Source organism: Neofelis nebulosa, chromosome 9 (assembly GCF_028018385.1).
Source record: "Neofelis nebulosa isolate mNeoNeb1 chromosome 9, mNeoNeb1.pri, whole genome shotgun sequence".
NCBI classification, from domain to species: domain Eukaryota; kingdom Metazoa; phylum Chordata; class Mammalia; order Carnivora; family Felidae; genus Neofelis; species Neofelis nebulosa.
In genome coordinates, this window is record NC_080790.1 from 2,322,770 (window position 1) to 2,338,373 (window position 15,604).

Below are 15,604 nucleotides of genomic sequence, written 5' to 3' on the forward strand. Positions count from 1 at the left end.
GCCACACCTGCGAACGTTAGAAATATAAGATATTGAGCCCCAGCCCCCAATTTCTGAATCAGAATCTGTATTTTCAAGATGATTTCTTTTTATGTTTATGTTTATTCCATCTTCAGAACTTTGTAGAAACACTGATTCTTTTTTTTTTTTTTTTTTTTTGAGAGAGGGAGAGAGAGCGAGCGCACACGTGAGCAGGAGAGGGGCAGAGGGAGGAGAAAGAATCTTAAGCAGGCTCCACACTCAGGGCAGAGCCCAACCTGGAGCTTGATCCCACAACCCTGGGATCATGATCTGAGCTGATAAAGAAATGTTCAATCAAGTGAGCCACCCAGGCACCCCGAAACACCAATCGTTAAACCTAGATCGTTTACTTTAATTCATGAGATTCACATCTCAAAAGGAGGGGGAAGAAATCCATATATACAACAAAATCAGAGACTTTATCACTTAACATAAATTTAAAGAATATCATTTTGTCTTTCAGTGATAAATGAAGAATGCGTAGTTGGGGAACTCAGGACATGATATGCTTGGTTTCAGGGAAGCGTGTGATTTCTTCTTTAAAATTAAATGGCTGAAGGGGTGCCTGGGTGGCTCAGTCAGTTAAGCAACCGACTCTTGGTTTCTGCTCAGGTCAGGATTTCAACATGAGATCGAGCCCCACATCAGGCTCTGTGCTGACAACACAGAGCCTGCTTGGGATTCTCTCTCTCTCTCTCTCTCTCTCTCTCTCTCTCTCTCACTGGGCTTCCCCTGCTCTCTCTCAAAAATAAACATTACAAATTTTTTTGAAATTAAATAGCCGAAGATTTATGTAATTGTGATGTAAAACAGGAATTATATTACAATGTATTGCAATTACATGTTGTTATGATTATATATATTGGTGTCTTTTATGAACCAGTTCTAGCAAGATTCAGATAATTTGAAAGTAACATAAACATATGGAAAAATTTCCACTTGAAATTTTGGATATGATTTAAAAGTATAATATCTGACAGATTTCCCAGTTATTTAAAAATTTTAATTGTATTTATTTTTATACACTCTGATTATACTTTATAACATCCCTAATTGGTGTTAGGAACTTTCAACTGGGTGAGCATTAAAGTATAAATACTTATGTTTATCCCAAGTCTTCGGAGAAATTGAAATTCTACATTTATGACTTCTTTAGTAGAAATATGGACACTGGGTGTGCCTGGGTGGCTCAGTTAAGCGTCCAACTCTTGGTTTGGGCTCAGGTCATGATCTCAGTTCCTGAGATCAAGCCCCCAGTTGGGCTGACCACACAGAGTCTGCTTGGGATTCTTCCTCTCCCTCTCTCTTTGCCCCTCCCCCACCCCAAGATAAATAAACTTAAAAATATATGGATACTAGTAAATACATAAAATCTGATTTGTACCCCGTTAGGATTTTTAGGTGACTCAAGAATTGTATTCATAAAGGGGCACCTGGGTGGCTCAGTCGGTTAAGTGTCCGACTTCAGTTCAGGTCATGATCTGTGTGCGGTTCACGAGTTGGAGCCTGGCATCGGGCTCTGTGCTGACAGCTCAGAGCCTGGAGTCTTTGTCGGATTCTGTGTCTCCCTCCTTGTCTCTGCCCCCCCCCCCCGTCTCTCTCTCTCTCTCTCTCTCTCAAAAATTAAAAAAAAAAAATGTATTCATATGTTGTCCTTTGCCGAGCATGTGAAATTCTAATGTCACTGGTCACTCCTAGAGCCCCTCAGGAAAGCGGAAGGTAGGCTGGTACTGGGTAAGAAAAAGCAGGAGCCCGACCTCCAGGAGTCAGTAGGGAGCCCACAGCAAGGTCCCTGGAGCTTTCCCACTGAACACGGACAGCAGAGAAGTCCACTTTGTAACCATGACTGGTGAAGACAAGAATAAGGCCCCTCCAAAATCTGAACACACACTGAACGTAAACATTGTCCAAGCTACAAAATACCAAAAAACCCTTTCTCTGGACTCAGAGGAGTGACTGTTGCCTCTCTCTGTTGTAGCTATAGCCTTGCTCTAGTCTGCACTCATTGTACATGAGGGTTTTTTTTTTTTTAATATTTATTTTTAACAGGGAGAGAAAGAGCATGAGCGGGGGAGGGGCAGAGAGAGAGGGGGACACAGAATCTGAAGCAGGCTCCAGGCTCCTAGCTGTCAGCACAGAGCCCGACGCAGGGCTCAAACTCACAGACCTCGAGATCGTGACCTGAGCCAAAGTCAGATGCTCAACCGACTGGGCTACTCAGGTGCCCCTGTACATGAGGTTTATTAAATTACCCTGCATCCTATAAGGGCACTTTTACCCCAATGTTTATAGCAGCACGCTCAACAATAGCTAAATTATGGAAAGAGCCTAAATGTCCATCAACTGACGAATGGACAAAGAAATTGTGGTTTATATACACAATGGAATACTACTTGGCAATGAGAAAGAATGAAATATGGCCCTTTGTAGCAACGTGGATGGAACTGGAGAGTGTGATGCTAAGTGAAATAAGTCATACAGAGAAGGACAGATTCCATGTTTTCACTCCTATGTGGATCCTAAGAAACTTAACAGAAGACCATGGGGGAGGGGAAGGGAAAAAAAATGGTTAGAGAGGGAGGGAGCCAAAACATAAGAGACTCCTAAAAACTGAGAACAAACTGAGGGTTTATGGGGGGTGGGAGGGAGGGATGGGTGGGGGGGATGGGTATTGAGGAGGGCACCTTTTGGGATGAGCACTGGGTGTTGTATGGAAACCAATTTGACAATAAACTTCATAATAAAAAAATAAAAAATAAATAAATTACCCTGCATCCTGACGGCATCTGCCCCGGTACAAATGCCCCCCTCCTTAAGCTTTCTCCCAAATCCCCTAACACAACCCCAATCCTCTAATAAGTCTTTCCTCACATCTTATGAAGTGTCTCACAGCTGCTCAGGATGTGTGTCTCCCTTGCAGCAGAGTGTAATAAGCCACCTTGTTCAATTATAGGAGTGTTCGTGGTGATCTCTGGCTGTAAGCATTGACATGGACCAACAAAATACCGTCAGGAGAACCCTTTGTGGATTACATACTGCAGACTTTGGTATAACAATATGTTAGGTCAGAAGGGGATATTATAGATCGTAAAATGAAAAGGAACTTATAGCTTAAAAAAAGAAACTTATAAAGCATGAGTGATCAAAAGAAGAATTAGATATCTAAAACTTTTTTCTGAATATGTGCAATACTTGAGTTCTGGTATTGAAATTTAAAAATAAGGGGAAGTTAGCTGTTCAGCTAGCACTTATTTCTATGAATTTTGGTTTTCAATTTATTTATTTTGAGAGTGTGAGAAGGAGTGAACATGAGTGGGGAAGGGGCAGAAAGAGAGAGAATCCCTATCAGGCTCTATGCTGTCGGCACAGAGCCCAACACAGAGCTTGATCTCACGAGCTGTGGAATCGTGACCTGAACTGAAACCGAATCAGACGCGTAACTGAGCCACCCAGGCGCCCATTTCTATGAATTTGGTACTGCTGTATATCTTTGTGGGTGGATAACTCAGAAGGCAGCTAAGTGAATCCACGTAAAGAATTTTGGAGACTGGGCCGCCCGGAGGGCTCAGCCAGTTATGCGTCTGACTTCGGCTCAGGTCATGATCTCCTGGTTCATGAGTTCGAGCCCTGTGTTGGGCTCTGTGCTGATGGCTCGGAGCCTGGAGCTTGCTTCGGATTCTGTGTCTCGCCCTCTCTCTGCTCCTCCCCTGCTCATTCTCTCTCTCTCTCTCTCTCTCTCTCTCTCTCTCTCTCTCAAAACTGAATAAAACATTAAAAAACTTAGAGAATTTTAGGGGCACCTGGATGGCTCAGTCGGTTAAGCGACCGACTTCAGCTCAGGTCATGATCTCGACATTTCTGAGTTTGAGCCCCGTGTCGGGCTCTTGTGCTGACAGCTCAGAGCCTGAAGCCGGTTTAGATTCTGTGCCTCCCTCTCTCTCTCTCTCTGCCCCTTCCCCACTCATGCTCTCTCTTTCTCTCTCAAAAATAAATAAACATTAAAAAAAACAACTTAGAGAATTTTGGAGAGTGAGTTGAAGTTCTTCCCATTGTCTCGATGTAGAGTAGACCATCTCTCTCCTAGTAGCTGAGAGCCACCTTGTTTTGTGTATTCGGAAGTATCAGCTGTTAGGATGTCAAAACCCGCAAAGTGAAAATAAGCTCAAACTGCGGACCCAAACTTTCATTGGAGAAACTTCAAAAGATGCCAGAGTGGGACATGAGTCAACTGTGGAATGTAGCAAACTAACGGCAAGTCCTACTAGAAAAATTGTGAATTGTATTAATTGTAGGTTTTATATCCATATTGAACTGTTCTTTTGGATTTGTTTTCCCATATTGCCAAATAAAGCAAGTAAGTGATCGTATTTATGTGCTGAGGGATCAAGATGCTTATTATGAGAAAAGGAGATCTAACTATAGAATCAAGGGTTTCAGAAGGAATGCTGTCCTATTAGAACTGGGTTGGAAGTAGCACTATGAACTTGTATCTGTACATGAAAAAGTGATTTACGATGGGCATCTTTTCTACTTCTGTCCATTGACATGGTTTAAGAGTGTCACTAAATCTCACGTTTGGTTGCCCATCTAAAAAGGCTAATACTCAAGACATGGGTGTTGATTGAAAGGAATGTGAGCTTTACACAGGAGGCCAACCACCTGGGAAGAAGGTGGCCTCTGGTCCAAAAGCCAACTCTGTGGTTTCTGCCTAGCCAAGAGAGTTTTAAAGGGACAGGGGTCTCCGATGACCGAGTGGGGGCAATGGCCACATTTCCTGCCCTTGTGATTCAGTGGTGCCTGCCATTAGCTTTCAGTGCTTGAGGGCTGTAGAGGTCCAATGCCTGTTCTGTGACATGTGGGGGCTTCCTGTTCGTCTCCTCAAAAGGACTAAAATTTACAGACACACAAGGAGGATTAGTAAATCATATGACCTTAAGAACACCTATTAAAGATCATGCTAGTTATGAAGATCAAGGCGGCCTCAGGAGGCCCCCCATGATGCACCCTTGTGTCAAGATTCTGGTTTCCAATACCATTCTTCCAGTAAAAGGAACCAAGGCTTTCTGGAGAAAAGGTTAACCCCATGTCTGAGACAGAACAAGACGAAACGAGCCTGGGATAGCTCCGTGTGCCAAAAAGCACAGTGCTCAAAGTTTAATAGAGATGATGGGACACAGAAAGTCATCTAAAAAGGGGCTAATGTTTTATTATTATCATTTTTTAAATGTTTACTTATTTGAAAAAGAGAAACACACACACACACACACACACACACACACACACGGCAAGTGGGGGAGGGGCAGAGAGAGAGGAAGAGAGAGAATCCCAAGCAGGCTCCGCACTGTCAGTGCAGAGCCTGACTAGGGGCTTGATCCCATGAACCGTGAGCTCATGACCTGAGGCAAAATCAAGGACCGACTGAGCCACCCAGGCGCCCCCATAAGAGGGGCTAATGTTTCAAGTCGTTTACAGTTTTGCTGGCCAAAACTGAGTGAGACAACTTGAACATCAAAGCAGAATACTGGTAGAGGTTGGCTGATGAGCAGTCACGAGCCCATAATGATGCACACAAAGGTGGTTGACAAAATAAAAGTGAACAGGAGAGATTACATTTCTGTTATTTGTTAATCAGTCCTGTTGATGTTACTGACTCATTTCCAGTTAAAGAAACTAGTAAACGCACAAATACCAGTTAGTTCCCCAACATAAATATTAGTAAAGTGACCTCTAAGTTTTGAATGTGAGCCTAAAAATACCTATTAAACGTACACATGCGACACTCTATCAGGTTCCAAGGTTTAAAAATTCAGCATATTCCATCAGGGTTATAATAATGTGTTGACTTGAAGGTTCCCTGCGAAACCTACCTAAAAATATACCTAAGAAAAAACTAGGAATATTAAAAGGATAATAAGAGAATACTATGAACCACTCTACCCACAAAAATTCAACAATTTGGTTTTTTAGAGTTTATTTATTTTGAGAGCGAGCAAACGAATGGGGCAGGGGCAGAGAGAGAGGGAGAATCCCAAGCAGGCTCTGCACTGTCAGCACAGAGCCCAGCAAGGGGCTCAGTCTCATGAACTGTGAGGTCATGACCTGAGCCAAAACCAAGAGTCAGAAGCCTAACCGATAGTCGCCTCCATGAATTTAACTATTTACATGAAATGGACAGATTCCTCTAAAAGCACAAACTACCAAATCCAGTCCCATATGAAATAGATAATTTGAATACCTTTGTAACCACTAAATTCAATTTGTAATATTAAATACTCTTAAAGAAAGAGAGAAAGAGAGAAAGAGAGAAAGAGAGAGAGAGAGAGAAAGAAAGAAAGAAAGAAAGAAAGAAAGAAAGAAAGAAAGAAAGAAAGAAAGAAAGAAAGAAAGAAGGAGAAAATCTCCAGGCCCTGATGATTTCACGACAGAATTCAACCAAGTGCTTGAAGAACGAACACTGATTCTTCACAGGCTTTTCTGGGAAACAGAAGATGAGGGAATACTTCCCCTTACTTCTCATTTTATGATGCTAGGATTAACCTAATACAAAACCAGACAATAACAGTACAAAAAAGAAAACTAGGGATCAATGGTCCTTGTGAACATAGACACACAAAAAGCCCTCAACAAAATATTAGTAAGTGGAACCCAGCAATATTAAAAAGAATGATATTCCACGAACAAGTGGGCTTTTGTAACAGAGATTCAAGGCAGCTTCAGTGTTTGGAAATCAGTGAATGTAACCCACCATATTAACAGGCTAAGAAGAAAAACTCAAAAGATGCTAGGGGCGCCTGGGTGGCGCAGTCGGTTGAGCGTCCGACTTCAGCCAGATCACGATCTTGCGGTCCGTGAGTTCGAGCCCCGCGTCGGGCTCTGGGCCGATGGCTCAGAGCCTGGAGCCTGTTTCCGATTCTGTGTCTCCCTCTCTCTCTGCCCCTCCCCCGTTCATGCTCTGTCTCTCTCTGTCCCAAAAATAAATAAAAAACATTGGAAAAAAAAAATTAAAAAAAAAAAAAGATGCTAATAATTGTTGCATGAAAAGAAGGTGACACAATCTCACTCAAGATAAAAACTCTAAGGAAAACAGGGATAAAGGGGTTCTTCCTCAACCTGATAAAGAACATCCACAAAAAAGAAACCCTAATGCTAAATTATACTTCTGATGAGACAATGCTTTCCCCCAGATGGGGAACAAGACAAGCATGGCCTCTCGCACTACTAATACTCAACAGAGCAGGGGAAACCTGGAAGAACTTCACTGAATACACTTCCTGTGCTACTCTGGTAGGGCCGCAGAGATCAGAACCAGGCTGGAAAGGCGTGCAGAGTTAAGGAAATGGAAATAGTTCATCCAGGGTTTGGAATGACTGCCCCGATAAGATTAGAGGTGCAGCTAAACTTTTCTTTCTTTCTTGAACAAGTTGACTCTTAACTTTCCAAGGAGATAGTGGCCTCTTTTTAAAAAGCATTATTAGAAAAACGTACCTAGCTTTATTTATTTTTTTTATTTTATTTTTGGGACAGAGAGAGACAGAGCATGAACGGGGGAGGGGCAGAGAGAGAGGGAGACACAGAATCGGAAACAGGCTCCAGGCTCCGAGCCATCAGCCCAGAGCCTGATGCGGGGCTCGAACTCACGGACCGCGAGATCGTGACCTGGCTGAAGTCGGACGCTTAACCGACTGCACCACCCAGGCGCCCCAAAACGTACCTAGCTTTAAAACTCTAAGAGGAACTCAATTTTAGCTTAGTAAAGGTGGTGGGAAATCTTAGAGATCAGCTGGTGTACAGGTGTCGGCAGTTTTCACAGTGCTTGGCCCATTAAATATGACAGTCAAGGAAACTGGACCTCTAGAGATTAAATTATGTGACCACGGCCAGACAATTTAGCACAAGTTGTTCCCTGTCTGGAATGTTCTTCCTGGCGAACAGCTCCTACTTCTTCCACATCTTTCTTCAAAAACTTCCCTGACTTCATAGAGCATGAATCCTTCTTCTCCCCTTGACTCGTTTTACTGTTTGGTACTATCATCTGTCATTACATACTTGGTCTTGCCACTTTATGTTCGCCTTCCTCACCAAAAGGTAATCTTCCCGAGGGCAAGGATTCGGCGGGTTCTACTGAATCGCTAGCACCTAGTGCAGCATTAGCACAGAGTATAGACATCAGAGTATTTCTGCATTATGTTTTTCGTTCCTCTCTAGGGCAGGAGGGAAGTGACAGCATGGCACAACGGGAGGCACTTTTCTAATAAATACTTCTTTGTCGAACCCAGTAGCGATGTGTCATCCCCCAATCTTTCCTCATACGCGATCTCTGCCGGCTTTGAGGTCAGGGCCGGCTGACCCCGGCTGTCCAGCTCCGGCCTGGCTCTGCCCACGGTCCCCCACCCCACCCCGAGCCCTCTGCCCCGCTCGCGTCGGCGCCCCGGGCCCCAGGCTCCCCCCCCCCCCCCCCCGCCCCCGGCTCGCTGCGCTCCGGCCCGCACGAGAGGTGTCCGCGGACGTCCCCAAGTGTCCGCCGCACCAAGCAGTGGGGACGAGGGCTAAATTGTTTAGGGCCGGAAAACCACGTTTAGTCGTAAAGCACTTCGTTTCCAAAGAGCTCTAACGAACGTCATCTCATCGGGTTCTCTCCGGGCTGAACTGGCATCCAAGCCTCTGATTCCTTTTCATGGCTTCGGTGGGGAAGTGAGTTTCTTCGGGTTAAATGAGACTTTTTTGAACATCCGCTCTTCGGGGTGGGGTTGCTTTTCTCGGCCCCCGTCTCCCGCCCAGACCCCGGCCCGGCCGCCCGGCCCCCGCCTCGTAGGACACAGCGCCGCCGGAGGAGCGTTCCCAACGCGCCCGACCCCACGAGCCTCTTCCTGGGACTCTCTCGGCTTCGACCTTTTCTCGGTGGTTCTTCCGGTTTCTCTCGCGCACTGTTCCCGCCTCTTCCCTTGCGCCGCCGGGACTTGAGGCGCTCTCGCGAGACTTAGGCCTCTTCCTAGACCGGCGCTCTCACCGAGGTATGTTGGCGGCCTTCTCTCCCGCGGACTTTTCCGCCGACTCTGAGGACTACACGTGTCGGAGTCCTCCCTGCATCGGCGGGCCCGGCTCACCCGGCGGGGATACGGCCGATTACCCGGGCCGTGCCCCCCGATGGCTTCCGCGGGGTGGAGCGGGGCCGGGACCGGCGGGGGTCTGTGGCTTGGGGCCGCGGACACCTGAGCTAGGGCGCCCTGTACTTGCAGGAGAAGGCCATGTTCAGTTCGAGCGCGAAGATCGTGAAGCCCAATGGCGAGAAGCCGGACGAGTTCGAGTCTGGCATCTCCCAGGTGAGGGGAGGGCAGGGCCGGAGCCCCGGCGCGTGTTCCCCCCGCCCCCACGCGCGCGTTCCCCTCCCCAACAAGTGTCCGTCATCCCCCGAGAGCAAGTGCCGCCCGCGCCCCGGCACCAGCCCCCCCCCCCCCCCCCGCACGGCGCGTGTCACCCCGGGTGGAGGTGGGGACGCGTCCGGGAGGAGGCCCTGAGTGTGTGCACGTGGGCGGTGCGGGCGCCCCGCTGAGGGTCGGCTCCCGCCGCTTCTCTCTCCAGGCCCTCCTGGAGCTGGAGATGAACTCCGACCTCAAAGCCCAGCTGAGGGAGCTGAACATCACGGCGGCCAAGGTAACGGGGGGGTTTATGCCGGGGGTGGGGGTGGTCGTAGGCGGACCGTCCGCGGGGCGCGGTGGCGGGATCTGCCGCCTGGCCCCTTCCCGCGTGCCCCGTGCAGGTGCAGCGGTCTGCCCCAGGTCGTCTTAAAGGTGGCACAGTGTGCGGGGAGGCGCACTGTGGGTCAGAGACCTGGCCGAGCCGGCCGTCCCCGCTCCCTGGTCCTGGAAGGAGCATCTCGCAGAGAAAGTCTGAGGCTTGGCCTTCTTAACCGGGGCATGTTGGCAGCGAGAACAACGCGCTTCCTTCCCGCTTGTTCCCGGGGCTTCTCTGCTGCAGCGTTTACGGGTCTACTTTCCAGGCTGCCGGTCTGGACTCCGTGTCGGGGGAAATTCACTTTTTCAAATTCCCGTCTTTAGTTTAGGAGCTGCAGTGCGTGTGGACGGGGTTGGAGGTTGCCCACGGGACAAGCAGCCTCAGTTCCGGTTGTGCACTTTACCTCCTGGAGCACAGCGTTGCCCACGCATCCTTGCGTGGGGTTTGTGAGGGAGGGGAGACTGAGGGCTGGCCCTGGCGGTGGGAAAGCGCGGGAGGAGGATTTTTTAAAAATTTTGGTGTGCTAGAGTATTTGACCACGTTCAAGCCGAGTGTTCGCGCTCAGCGCTGGGCTCGGATGGGAAAGATGGGCGTGTGAACTTAAGGTCACGCTGGTGTTCTGTGTTCTTCCTTCAGGAGATTGAAGTTGGCGGTGGTCGGAAAGCTATCATCATCTTTGTTCCCGTTCCTCAACTGAAGTCTTTCCAGAAAATCCAAGTCCGGCTCGTGCGTGAGCTGGAGAAAAAGTTCAGCGGGAAGCACGTGGTCTTTATTGCTCAGGTGTGTGTTGTCCTGGTGAATGTTTTGTTTTGGGAATTTTGTTAAAATCACTTGTGTTTCACTTTGTGTTTGCGGTAGATTAAACAGATAAGTACGTTTCTGCTATTAACGTGAAAACGGCTCTCCACATTTACAAGGGCGTGAATGTAGTGCGTTTACGAGGGAATTATGGACGTGTGGTGGGTTTGAGCCGTGGTTTGTCTGCAGGACAGAATTGAAGCGGGCGGCTGTACGCTTTGGGAGGAAAGCAGATGGTGAGGAATAGTTCCTGGAAAGGGGCCCGTAGTCAAGAAAGGTGGTTGTGTTTTTTTTTTTAAGTTCAGATCTGGCCTTGGTGCAAACAGATGTGTGGGGGAGAAATGCCAGAGTGACACATTTAACTAGTGCTGTGGCTCCGCAGGCGTGTTCCTACCGACAGTAGGTGGCGGGCCTGGCATTGTGGCAGGTGTGCAGTATTTGGGGCTCAAATCAGGAGCGAGGGATTTTTTTTTCTGGCGCTGTTTGAATATGTTCTCTGGATTCTGAATGAATTAATGAGAAATCGGGGAATTCTCAGTAGCTTGTTTGGTCTGGGTGGTTTGACTTTCGCAAACTTTGAATTTATTGTTATTGCTCTTTGGCTTTTAAAGCACTTTGACAGTTGCCAGCTTTCTGCTAACGTGAGGTTTTTCTTTTTCCACGGTAATCTTCACAGAGGAGAATTCTGCCTAAGCCAACTCGAAAAAGCCGTACAAAAAACAAGCAAAAGCGTCCCAGAAGGTGAGTATTTTATCAGCATCGAAAAAGTGTGCTGTAAACCCCTTACGAACAACTCCTTATCTGCTCGGTTGTTTGTACTAAGAGTTTTGGTAGGTTGTTTTTTTATTTTAGTTTTTATTTTATTTTATTGATTTAAAATTTTTTTAGACATTTATTTACTATTGAGAGAGAGAGACACAGCGTGAACAGGGGAGGGGGCAGAGAGAGAGAGACAGACACAGAATCCGACGCAGGCTCCAGGCTCTGAGCTGTCGGCACAGAGCCCGACACAGGGCTCAAACTCACAAACTGCGAGATCATGACCTGAGCCAAAGTCGGTCGCCTGACCAACTGAGCCACCCAGGCGCCCCATGTATAAATGTTCTAAAATGAATTGTAGAGTAAGAATTACATGTTTACATAGGTAGAATGAATAGGTCGTTGCTCTCAGAAAAGAGGGTTTTCTCCAATTCTTTGGGTAAAGGACAGGAACAGTGAGGGGGTCCTCAGTGCAGAGCTGTGGGATCAAGCACACTGGATGTAGCGGAGGGGGGCTGAGATGGGTCTTTACGTTTTATTTTTGCAGTGAATCAAGGCTAAGAAATTAGGCATATTTTTCTGTTGCTGACATCACCGATTAAAAGTGTTGCTGCGGTTATAGATGCTCACGAACGGTGTTCTTTAAACTTGATTGGCTTAGGGTTTTCTGGCCTAAACTCAGATTGAGAGTTGCTGGCTCCTTGATCTGGGCCTTTTGGTGTGTTGTTGAAGTCTCGTTTCACAGAGTTGGATTATTGAAGCCCTGCAGGCCCTGCCCTGGGGACCATTTGGGAAACTCCTCTGGTACCTGTCTAACCTCCAGGCGAAGTCAGTACTGTGCCTCGTATCGTTACTTCTAAAGGGATAAGGAGAATGGACTCTTTTCAGCCAGAGTTGCTCTTTTCAGCCAGACCAGTAATGCTGGGCTGTTTTTAACTTCATCTTGTTTGTAAAACCACTTGAACAAGGGGTGGGACTCGAGTCTTACAGGCAGATACTTGCTCCTGTAGGAGAGGAGTGGGGAGGGAAGGGCAGGGGCCACACTTTCTGGAACTTGCATCTTGGGCTTCAGTACTTTGAGCCTGATCCTGGGCAGTTGGAGTAGCATAAGAATTCAGGGAATTTTTGGTGTTCCGGGTAGTTTGTGACCCCGAGATCAGATACACGGGGTGGTGGAGAGCACGCGGGCCGGGAGAGCCAGCGTCGGTACTGGGAGTGTGAGAACGAAGCCTTCGCTCTGAGGGCAGCTGCTGCAGGACTGGCCCCACCCACATCTCTGGCCGTCCCCCGTCCCAGACGTGTGTTTCCACCTCAGCTCCGGGGACACGACTTCACCACGTCCCTGGTGACCTGCCCCCCACACGTGGGGCCTTCTGTGCTCCTGCGCTAAGCCCTAGGTGGCCGGCCGCGGCCCTTCACCGCTTCCCAGCCTGACCTCCTGCCTCCACGGTTCTTCTCCTTCAGTACTCGGCTTTCTCCTGTACATGTGAGGTCCTGAGACTCACTTCTTTTTGTTTTTTTTTCAATGTTTTTTTTTTATTTTTTTATTTTTGGGACAGAGAGAGACAGAGCATGAACGGGGGAGGGGCAGAGAGAGAGGGAGACACAGAATCGGAAACAGGCTCCAGGCTCCGAGCCATCAGCCCAGAGCCTGACGCGGGGCTCGAACTCACGGACCGCGAGATCGTGACCTGGCTGAAGTCGGACGCTTAACCGACTGCGCCACCCAGGCGCCCCACTTCTTTTTGTTTTTGTTCTTGTTTCTAATCTATAGCAGGGTTTCCATTACTGCTCTGAGCCTGTTCCGTTCCTGGGGCTCGGGATGGTCAAGGTTGCATCCCCGTCCCTCCCGTTGTAATAGACCGTGTTGGAATCAGAAGATGCGCGGCCGCTGTGATTCCATTCTGATTTACGCTTTAAGGGGGAGGGTAGACACGTGTCCGTATTTGTGTTCTTCCTCGTACTGTGGGGAAAAAGCTTAACTGGGGCGGCGTCCTTGTCATTTGCTTTCTGAGAGGTGATGCAAGATTTGGGAAGTGGCTTTCCCTTGAGCCTCCTGTCCGTGGAACAGGAAGCCCTCGGGAGGCATCCGGGAGCCCCTAGAAGGTGTGACGTGTGCGTAGGAACTGGCAGCTCTGAAGCACAGATGAGGGGAATGCGGTCTCGGACCTGCTGGGGGCGAGGGGACCTGATGGGCTCCGTGACACAGGTGCCTCTAAACCTGAGGGCCGCCCCTTCTTGTCTCATCCCAGCATCCCGTTAGTGCTCGGGGTTCGGAATCAGTTGAACCTCCTCGTCAAGCGGCCATGTGGGTCGTGGACTTGACGCGGTGTCAGGGACGCGAGTAGGACAATCGCGGAGGCGTGCGTGGCGGGATGAGAGTGGGGGCGTAGGAGCTGGGGACCGAGGTGCCCCATCCCGTCCCAGGGAACCAGGAGGAGCTTTGGAGGTCATGGCGAGCTCTTGAAGGATCTTGTGTTAGGAAGTTACGTGGTCACAGGAATTTGTAGATAATGTGACAACTTTGGAGAAGGATGGCTTTGCAGAAGAGCGAGTGGTTAAGAGGTTACGGAGGTGTTCGGTCGAAACCGTGCCCGAAAATACGCCTACAGCTGTGTGTAAAAGTGAAAGTCCTCCCTGCCTTCCCGCTCCCTGGAGATGATCACTGGGAGCGGCGTGTGTGGTTTATAAGGCGTCACGTTGAACTCCCCCTAAGCTTTGAAGGAAAGTAGGTGTTGGTCGCTCTGTCTAGTTTGGCACCGGCCCTGGCAACGGATTAGATGTAAGTTGTCCGTTGGAAACCCAGTGGTAACTTGGTTTAGGGGCCTGGGATTTGCCTTTTACGTGGTTGACTTGGAAGGGGCTCACAGGAGGGCAGGCCTTCGTAGATTCCAGGTTTCTCACTTCCGACGTTGTGCTTTTTCAGCCGCACTTTGACCGCCGTGCACGACGCGATCCTGGAGGACTTGGTTTTCCCGAGCGAGATCGTGGGCAAGAGAATCCGTGTGAAACTGGACGGCAGCCGGCTCATAAAGGTTCATTTGGATAAAGCACAGCAGAACAACGTGGAACACAAGGTAATGGGGTGACCGCGTTGCGGGAGGGTCCGGACACAGGGAGGGCAAAGGGCATGACCTGTCTCCGGCGTCAGCAGAGCCAGTGAGCGTAAACCCAGGGCCAGCTTTTCTCCATCGGAACCTCTGCGCGCTTCCCTTTGGATTCTGTGTCAGGTTTTACAGTGGGGGATGTTTTGAAAGTCAAAACTCTCTACCTTTTAAGTTACTAGGAAAATTGGAAGTAAGGTAATTCCCCTCAGCAAGGCTGTGGATCCTTCTGGGGGTGAGATGTGGTGGTGTCAGAATCTGGGAGAACTGTCCCTTCCCTTCATTCCCGGGAAAGCGTGACTGAGGTGGATGGTCCCTGGGGTCCCTCACGGGCTCAGAGCACCTCACTTGGGCACAGACCGTAGAGCCCTGTCCCTCAGCACCAGAGATGAGCTCGTCCCCAGCGTTGGCAGGCGGGCACGCCCTGTGTACCCCTCGTGTCCTGTGCGCCCGGCTGCTGAGGGGGCGGGGAAGCCATGCAGGGCCCAGTTTCACATAATCATTAGGCTTGCAGATGAATGTGCATATTTAAGAGTTTTGTGACGAATTCTTTCTTTGCTCGTAGGTGGAAACCTTCTCGGGCGTCTATAAGAAGCTCACGGGCAAGGATGTTAACTTTGAGTTCCCAGAGTTTCAGTTGTAGACAAAATGATGAAATAAAACATTCACAGTATTCTGCTCTGGGCGTGGTTCTCAGAATTTCGGAGATGGGGATGCATTACCGGTAGCTTCCTGCACACGCTGGAAGATTCTGAACAGAGAGGGTGTCTGTGGGCCGTTCGGGGAAACGGGGTGCACGCGCGGGGTGTACCCGGAGTCGGTGATGTTGGAGGGGGCGGGACCACGTGAGATCGCCCCAAATGGCCAAGCGTTGGCGCTTTGACAAGTTCATCCCAAAGATCCACGGGAACTGGAGCGCGGGTAGTCGGGGTGACGGTACATCCTAGTCCCGCCGAGGCGCTCTACTCGGGTACCGTGTCTCCTGGAAAGTCCACCTCAGAGTTGAACTTCAGGGGCCCCCCGGCGGGGGTGGGGTGGGCCCAGTCAGTGAAGTGTCTGACTCTTGATTTTGGTTCGGGTCGTGATCTCACGGTTGTGGGATCAAGCCCCACATTGGGCTCTGCACTGACAGTGTGGAGTCTGCTTGGGGTTTATTCTCTCTCTTTCTCTCTCTCTCTCTCTCTCTCTCT

The 15,604-nt window shown here is 49.1% G+C and overlaps 1 protein-coding gene across 2 annotated transcripts in view; it reads left to right on the plus strand.

Moving 5' to 3' along the window:
• RPS7 (ribosomal protein S7) overlaps nucleotides 1-15,092 on the plus strand; it is a 119,572-nt gene extending 104,480 nt beyond the window's left edge. The window contains exons 1-7 of one of the 2 annotated variants that reach the window (XM_058682424.1): nucleotides 8,967-9,032; nucleotides 9,258-9,341; nucleotides 9,601-9,672; nucleotides 10,390-10,533; nucleotides 11,228-11,292; nucleotides 14,237-14,387; nucleotides 14,980-15,092. In XM_058682424.1, the coding sequence (XP_058538407.1) occupies nucleotides 9,267-9,341; nucleotides 9,601-9,672; nucleotides 10,390-10,533; nucleotides 11,228-11,292; nucleotides 14,237-14,387; nucleotides 14,980-15,057 (585 nt within the window). In that variant the 5' untranslated portion in view covers nucleotides 8,967-9,032; nucleotides 9,258-9,266 and the 3' untranslated portion in view covers nucleotides 15,058-15,092. Of the gene's footprint in view, nucleotides 1-8,966; nucleotides 9,033-9,255; nucleotides 9,342-9,600; nucleotides 9,673-10,389; nucleotides 10,534-11,227; nucleotides 11,293-14,236; nucleotides 14,388-14,979 lie in introns of those variants that run through there. The other variant, XM_058682425.1, reaches the window with a different exon arrangement.
• Nucleotides 15,093-15,604: the final 512 nt, after the last annotated feature.